Source organism: Notolabrus celidotus, chromosome 10, assembly GCF_009762535.1.
Source record: "Notolabrus celidotus isolate fNotCel1 chromosome 10, fNotCel1.pri, whole genome shotgun sequence".
In the NCBI taxonomy this organism is placed as follows: domain Eukaryota; kingdom Metazoa; phylum Chordata; class Actinopteri; order Labriformes; family Labridae; genus Notolabrus; species Notolabrus celidotus.
In genome coordinates, this window is record NC_048281.1 from 6,028,797 (window position 1) to 6,037,544 (window position 8,748).

An 8,748-nucleotide genomic window follows, 5' to 3' on the forward strand; every position below is an offset into this window, starting at 1 on the left:
ACACAAATGAGATGACGACTTGTTGTCCCACTGTCATTCTTTAATTTCTTCCTACACTGAATATTCAACGTGTAAATTCTCACACACTGTTTATGGACCCACCATGTACATAGTGCCCTCTCTCCAGGTGGTGTTTTGTTTGTGTTGGATCAAAGCACTTCATAGCAAAACTGAATCATAATGTGTTGTATTTGTAAGCCACGGTCACTTCATACTGCAGTTCTTCTTTGTGATATGGTTGTCTGTGTTCTCTTTCTGCTAGAAAAATATTCCAGAAGTTTATGACTTTTAATTCTTTAACTATCTTTTGACGTCCTTCAGATGTTCAGCAAATTGGGCAGGAACACAATGTGAGAGACCGGCCCCTAAAAGCAGCAGATCAGACAATACTGGCGGGGGTGAGTATGTGGAATTGCCAGGAGTGTTACTATGAAACCTTGTAGTTTTCTATGTGACCATTTAAGATGAATTAATACTTGTTCATTTAAAATCATCACATTTTGAACAACCACTGATTTCATAGCTAAGTTTATACCTTTTCCAAGTGTACCCAAAAAGCACAATTGGTCTTGGTTGGCAGCCTACCTAAATCATGAACTCAAACCAATGTAGCCAGTTTGAAGTATTTCAACAGACAAGCCTTCATTCAGCTGGTAATACGTAGACGCCGCATTAACTAGCTGGGTGGTACATCAACATCGCCGCCATGTTGCTTGTGGCAATCTGTAAAGACGTGCACATGTACCTAGAAACATGCCTACCGACTGTTGTTATACAACCTAACCAGTGTAAATTTGACTTATTACCATTAGCAAAGCTTTCCACATACTGTATATGCAACAAATGTTTCGCAGAAGTCTCCACACCATTAACTTTACCTTTTAAATACTCATTCACTGCTATGCTAAAGCAGTGTAAAACCCCAGACACATGTTAAACGTACTGTGACTCATCCTTCTAAAAGTCGTGCCCAGGTTTGATTTTGTTTCACATCCAGCAGCTGTGTGTTAAAAAAGGTCAGTATAAATAAAGTTATCATAGATTTTGAATTACTCTGATGTGTTTAGTAGGAGTGAGTCCGACTAAGGATTTGCTCAATCGAATCTGATTCATCAGATTTTGCCCCTAGTCGACGAATAGTCGAATGTTTGTTGTTTTTCCTTATTGACCCAAAGTCTGCATGATGGTGACCGCATGACAATATTACGCATTACCCTTTACAATTAGGAGACTCGTAGCTTAAAGTAAAAGGGACAACAGAATATTATAAGTATAAAACTTAGATTTTTTAAATTTATATTGCAAAAACAATGAGGTGATGAAGGAGAGAAAACTCAAATAAGGCCACCCTCCATTAAACATCAAACAACGTGCCATTATAGAATAAGGAATCAAGAGATATTTAAACAGTGTTCACACAGAGGAGAGCAGCGCTGCGGAGGGCAATTTGTCCAACTTAAGGCCAAACATTTGTATAATGTTCAAAATCAAACCTGAACCAGCTAAAGGGTTTTTAAATCTCTTAACAGAACCTTTTAAAACAGTCTTTCATCGCGTCTTTGTCCGCTTGAGTCTTTTCAAACTGTACGTGAGGAAAACCATCGTGTGTACGGGCAGAAGTGCGCTCCTTGCTTTGTTAACTGTAAATCCTGTCTTTGAGAATATCCTCTCTGATGGTGTAGAGGTGGATGGGATGCTGTGGACTCTTTTTGAGGCTTCAGACAGCTTTGGGTATCCCTCCTCGTTCTTTTGGCCCCGTACAGTTTTTGTGTGGTCCGGTAATCCTTGATCTCACAGCCCTCTTCATGAAGCTGCTCCTCATCTTCATCACTATTTTTAGGATCAACTGAAGTTTTATTTCTGACATTTTGAGCTACCATGAACGTAGAAAGATTTAAAGACCAGCTGAGGTACGTCTGCTCCACAGGTCCTGCTAAATGGGAGAGTCCACCTTTAATTACCAGGGGAGATTTAATTACCACTTTAAGGAGATTTAACACTTCAAGAGCTGTTCTCAGAATGACATTAAATAAGTCTATATTTATATAAAGATAGGATACATGAGACACTATTTTTATGGGAAACAGGAAAATAATGTAAAAGTAGACATTGAGCACCCCCATGGTTTGAATGGAATGATCCACATTTCATATGCAAATATTCGACTATGACATTGGCAGTCGACTAAGGCTCGTTAGAACGAATCATCAAATATTCCACTATTTGGGGTCACCCCTAGTGTTTAGTATTCATTTTAACAATCATTTTCATCCTATATTTAATATAGTAAATCCCTTCTCTGTTCAGTCGATTAAAATGTCTCAAGCACTTCGTCCTCACATGATTTAAAACATTATATATGGACAACTGAACTTAATGCAATTCAGTTTTAAAAAAAAAATTTTTCTCTGGTATGAAAAAGATAGTGGAAACGGAAACAAATAGCACAGTATAAAATATGAAGGCAAAAATATAAAATCAAGATGATGAAATAATTGAAGCAGGCTGTAGATACAGGTGATCAAACTAACAGTCAACAGAGCTGTATGGAAGTAGACTAATACTGGGTGAGTAATGTGATCAAAATGAGTAAAGTGATCATAGTGCAACAGTAACAGACTTGTGTGTTACAGTATAACAGTAACGTACAGCACTTTATTTTTGCATGAAATGCTATTTTATACAATTAAAAAATGTCTAAAATTTCAGTAATGGTGTAAATCTATCATTTCACTGCTAAAAAGCAAACTCACTGCCAGTCACAACCAATCATTAATTTGATAAACAGACTTGGTACATTTTTTTTCTGTAAATAATCGTAATTTTTAGTACTTAAATTATTTTCAATCATTTATTATAAAAACAGTTTATCACATGAGTTAAATGCAGCAGAATAGTGATTTTTTCTTTTTTCTTAAAACACAGTTTCCACAACTACTTGTATTAGTTTACACAGCGACCAGCCACATTCAATACGGCGGATGCACTGACGTATTGCAGCAGCTGGATAACACAGTCAATGCAATGTCTACGTATACGTATATGTCTATGGGTTCACCTCTTTAAATTTAGCAGAGCTGCAATTCACACTTCACTAAAGTCAATATTTCCATTATGCACTCAAATCTTTACAGTTAAAACAAATATATGAATGTTTTCGAGCTCTACGTACTATGCAACTTTTAGAATTTCTCCAATTTCTCCACTTCTCTTCCATTTTTGCTGGTGTTGCATCACTGAGCACAATCCACCCTTTTCAGTGAATATTCCTGGAAAGTCAATATACAGTGGACAGCTATTTTATAAATGGAGTGAAATGTGCAGGCAACCAAGACCAAGAAAAAAAAAAACCCACACCTTTCAGGATCTTTATAAGCCAATTCAGGCATGGTAAGGGAGAGGGTCTGTCTGGTTTTAATCATCACTCATCTCCACTCCGCCTCTCCTCTGTGTCTCTCTCAGGAAACATAGCTATCATTGTGCCTCTGGTCCTGCTGGTAGTCTTGATTGTGATGGTGGTTGCAGGTGTTTACATCTGCCGACAGAGGCAAAAGTAAGTAAATGCATCAAATAATGAAATATAATATATAAAACAAAGGCTTCGAAACAGCAACAGAGGAAGAGAGGGTTTTGTATTACACTGCTTTGGATTTGACATCTGTGTTTTATTGATGGAAAGATGGACTCTTCCAGTGTTTGGCAGAAAACCTGACTGTTGCACAAAGCCCTTTATCTGTAAATCATGTTTGTTCATTTTCCCAGCAAAGTAATGTGCTCCAAGTATTTCAAGTAGTAAAATGTGATTTGTTGCACAGCCGCACAGCATGTTGGCCTGTTTCCTGTTTATCATGTTAATGATGGACGGCTTTGCACACCTTAGGGGGAAACGTGTTCAGAGGCAGCCCATGACAAACGGAGGGATAAACGTGGAGATTGGGAACCCCTCATACAACATGTATGAAGTGGACCATGACAACCATGCCGATGCAGGCAGCCTGCTGCGACCCAACTTCACGCTGGACCCTCATAAGGTTGGCCTTTTAGATCTACGTTAAGGACTCTAACTGAAAAGAGAATCAAATGGCTCTGCCTTAGCTCTTGTGTCTTTTTATGGAGTGCCACATTATAGTGGTGTCTTCTGGTACTATGACAAGAAGTGTTCAATTTTCACTTATACTGGAGAAGTTCCTGATTTAAACAAGAAATTATTTTAGGGCTGTCAGCGGTAACACATCAGCACACCATATTTAAGCAGCCACTTCTGCTGCAACAGTGATGGACAATAATGACACTTCAGAGAGAAGACGTTAAAAGACGTTATCTCAAGACACTTTTACAAACATAGCAGCTCTAGACTGTACTCTATATTAAATAATTAACAAGGACCCAACATCAAAACAGGATAAGATCCAGTCCCTTCTTACAAAAATGACTCGATCTTAACTCATCTTAATCCACCATGAGCACTGCACCTCGCAGTATTTAGCAAGTTACAGCAGCATAAAAAACTTCCTTTTTACAGGCAGAAACCTCGAGCAGGACCGGACAGCCATCTGCTTTGACCGAGTTGGGGTTGGGAAGAGGAATAGAGGAGATGAAGAGAGAGATGATAGTGAGCCTTATAGATTAGCATGTTTTCAATCATGACACCCAGGTTCAAGCAAACAGGCAGAAACCTTGAGTAGAACCAGACTGATGTTAGACAGCCATCTAACTCGACCGAGTTTGGGTCTGAAAAGAGGGATAGGGGAGATTAAGAGTGACAGAGAGACGATAGTGATGAGATGGATAGTAGTAGTTGTAGTAGTAGCTGTTGTTGCTGTAGTCCGGCACATCTGTATCAGCTGGAGTCCAGAACGTCCACAGCAGGAAGACGTCTACTGCAGCAAGTCAGAGGAACCTACGAGACAATGGAGCTCAGGGACTCCAGAAAGGTCTATGGTTAGTAACTTTAATGGGACAGGGAGAGTTAAAGTAAGTGATCGAGGGAGATAGAATCCCAGTGTGTCAGTGTACCAGTTACTCCAGTAGTCTAAGCCTATAGCAACATAACTAAGAGCTGGTCTTAGCCTGAGCCAGCTCTAACTATAAGCTTTATCAAAAAGGAAGGTTTATAGCCTACTCTTAAAAGTAGAGAGAGGGTGTTTGCCTCCTGGACGGGTGGTAGATGATTCCAAAGGAGAGGGGCCTGACAATTAACAGATCTAAATTTAGTGTTCTGTCTGTTAATCCTAGGAGGGAGCAAGGACACACATTTCAGATAATATCCCTCCTTTAGCTAGATTATTTTGTTTCTGGATCTGTCTCTGGCAGTGTAATAATCTAGCATAGAGTAAAATCAAGTGCATTTTCTTTCATAGCTTTCATTTGTTAAAAATTATGTTTGCAAGAATGCACAGCTGCCATGAACCACAAGTACTTTTAATCTGGCTGCTGATTTATTCAGTTCATGGCCTTCAACCCTCCATTAACACTCAGCCTATCAAATGAATCATAGCACCTTCTCTGATATTGTTATCGAGCTCACCTAGAGCTTTACGCTTGATTCTATTGCTTCTTTCTCTGGCATCTTTGACATTTGCTCAGTCCAATCTGGATGGATTTTCAACAGGAGACATGTCTTGAATCTAAACTAACGTTTGTATTGTGCTATTTCTTTATATTACACTCTTCTCTTTAACACTACACTACAGTTCCCTACCTCTAGGAGTCCTGGAATTTTTACATCATATTACTCACCACTGGACTGATTAGGAAGTTTCATAGAGTGAAGATGGTTAGACTTATGCTTTTACTGTCTTGTTAAGAGTAACTTAACATGCCCTGTAAACAGACAACTTGCTGTTGTGTTGCAGGGCTGGTGTGTAAAATCCAGTGACCCTGACACCTTGGGCATGAATTCTCTGCCCAAGGAGGTTATCCCTGGACAGGTGAATCTCTAAACATCATGTCATGTTTGTCACAAAGAAAAAAGAGTCATCATCATGTTGTCATTCAGTGTTCACTGTGCAGTTACTCGCAAATCAGAAGGGTCAACATAAGATCAATTTGACTTTTGCGATTGGGAATTGACTCCTAATTTCAGAAGAATAAAAAAAGGACCTTATCAGGCTACTACTTGCATGGTTGCATGTGATCTTTTCCTTGCATGTTGCTGTCTGTTACTGTAGTATTGCTTTCTGCCAATACAGCATGACTGTGTTTCCCTGTGCTCTTCTGAGTTTATCTCAGAGCAAAATTCAGAACAGGATAGCAAAACTTTTGCAGCTTCGAAACCTGTACAGGTTAGACAAAGAGACCTTGTTCAATTCTCAAAGTGCACACAAAGGATTAAATGCACCACAAACAGACTGAGAAGGAAATAAAATCTATGTTCCCTGCTGCTGTTTGCACTTATTTTACCAGTCATACTGCCAACCCTTGTGGCAAATTTGGCCCTAGGCGAATGTCTCTTGGCAAAAATGTGTCCACAAAAAGACACACACACAGAGTGAAAATAATCAGAGGTTAAATTTGTATGGGGCTGTCTAAAGGCTGATTTATACTTCTGCGTCGCCCCTATGCAGCAGTGGCTGACGCGGACATGAGCACCACATACTTTTGCATTGGTGTTTCCGTGACACGCAGCAATTCTCCACCGAAACGCTTTAGGGCAGTGCGGTCTCTCTGATAGCCAATCGCCTCCTTCTGGCCCCGTACACACTGTTAATGAATGAGGCCAAATGCCCCTAAGAGGACCCATCACAGGGCTTGCGGCCCGTGTCGATCCGTCATGTAGTTACATTTTTGAGGAAGTGCACGTCGGCGATGTGCGTAGGCCTCTGCGTAGGTACGGGAGCTACGCGGACCCCCGGCGTAGGCTACGCCGTCAATTCGACACAGAAATATAAATCAGCCTTTAGGCTCGACCCTGGCTCACTCTTTCTACATGTGTGGAGACTTTACACGGGACAGGTGAGTGCTCTTGCTTGTCCACCCCAGGGAGGAAGCTTTGAATGGTGAAAAAAGTATTGGGTCAGAAGTGGAGCTACCTTCCTAGTTATTTCTCCCAAATGTGGTGGAGACCAAAAGGGAGTTTAAAGAATATTTTATGTGAACATCATTCCATGTACAAATCCGGACTCCAGATAAAAGATCATGTTACATTTTAACTTGACTTGATAATTGTAAGCAATTATTAATCTAGTATGGTAAACTGCACATGTCTTGTTCTCAGATCATTTCACTGACCCCCATTGGCTCATAATCCATGATCACAGATCAATGACTGACTATGGTATGGTATTTTTTCTTTAACAAGTACTAATTGTTTGAATCCCTTTCCTTTCCCAAACAGCCCATGAACTACTCCAATCCAGTGTATGCAAAGATATATATCGACGGGCAAAACTGCCGGAAGCCAGTCATCAGTATTGACGAGAGGAGAGAGCTACTCCCAAAGAAACTAGAGGGGACAATTCATGAAACCGCCGCATAGCCTAACTTTACACTTTGTACTTCTTTTTTTTACCACAGTGTACAATGTATAATACAAAGAAGGAAAGTCCTTTCTATTTCCTATGAGGCTCTTAGGTTCTGCTGGTTTAGCATCAGCATAATGTCCTTGTTGGTGTGCTAAGGAGTTTTATTTTCCATTCAATGTTTGCTTTCTAATGTTTGTCAGACTTAAGTTATACAGTGCTACACTGTATGCTGTATGACACTGAAATAAAGCTGCTGATTTGCAAAAACTTTATTAACACCATAAGCCACACTTGTGCACAGTTTAAACTTAAAATGCAGTGATAAATTTGTACCCATAACTGTTTCTAGTTTCAGTGGAATAAGGACGCTGTGACATTTTTTGAAGGGACTGAAAATGGGTTGGCTCAATTTTCTGAACAAATGTAAGTATAATAGAGAGGGGGTATGATGGTTATTTCTAAGGCTTTTTCTTTTTTTTTTATATGCCATATGATGTATGGACCACGAAGCTTTGCAACTGAGCAGCGGAGCCTGATATTTTTGAGATATTGTCTTTCTTTTCTATTCTGACTGGATTTCCAGTGAAGGCCATAACAGACATGATCTTTTGTCACAGAATATGTTATCCCACAATCCCTCTGTCTTTTATATTCCCACTGATTTCAAGCGCCATCCTCCCTGCCATGACAGTAATATAACACATGAACTTATCTTTTGATGAAAGAGATAGGAGCCCACCTTGAATGTTCTCTGATCAGACTCCTAGATCCTGTACTGTACACTGAAAAGACAGATACTTAATACCATATTTTTCTAGGTCTCATACGTCAACAGATGGTTAAGATGTAGACAAGGAAGAGATTTACCACAGCTACAAGAAGGTTATTAAGAGTTATTATAAAACACATCTGTTGTTTCAGAAAAGGGAGATGATAAATATAAGAGATTTTATAATTTTGTATTTGATTTGTATGTTGTTTGGCTGCTTGTATTTTGAAGAAATGTAATAAATGTAAGTAATTTTATATAAAATGTAAATCGATATTGAATAAAGGGGGCTTATTTCCACTTTGTGTCCCTTTCTCAGATCCCAGATTAACACGCATGGACACTGAGTACTCTATAATAAAAATACCCCTTAATATAATTGTATACATGCTAAAAATTAAAGTACCTGTGAGATCCTTCATGCCTATTCAGCTTGGGATCAAACAGCAGAGCTGCTAAACTCTCATAGCTCGTATGGCCACTGACCTGATGTTACTTGCTTGCTGTGCAAAGGGA

The 8,748-nt window shown here is 39.4% G+C and overlaps 1 protein-coding gene across 1 annotated transcript in view; it reads left to right on the forward strand.

Annotated features, from left to right (window-relative positions):
• lrp1bb (low density lipoprotein receptor-related protein 1Bb) overlaps positions 1-8,531 on the forward strand; it is a 426,184-nt gene extending 417,653 nt beyond the window's left edge. Inside the window, exons 90-94 of the mRNA XM_034694098.1 lie at positions 322-398; positions 3,463-3,553; positions 3,881-4,031; positions 5,856-5,930; positions 7,337-8,531. Coding sequence (XP_034549989.1) covers positions 322-398; positions 3,463-3,553; positions 3,881-4,031; positions 5,856-5,930; positions 7,337-7,477 — 535 coding nt within the window. The 3' untranslated portion in view covers positions 7,478-8,531. The remainder of the gene's footprint in view (positions 1-321; positions 399-3,462; positions 3,554-3,880; positions 4,032-5,855; positions 5,931-7,336) is intronic.
• The last annotated feature ends 217 nt before the right edge of the window (positions 8,532-8,748 follow it).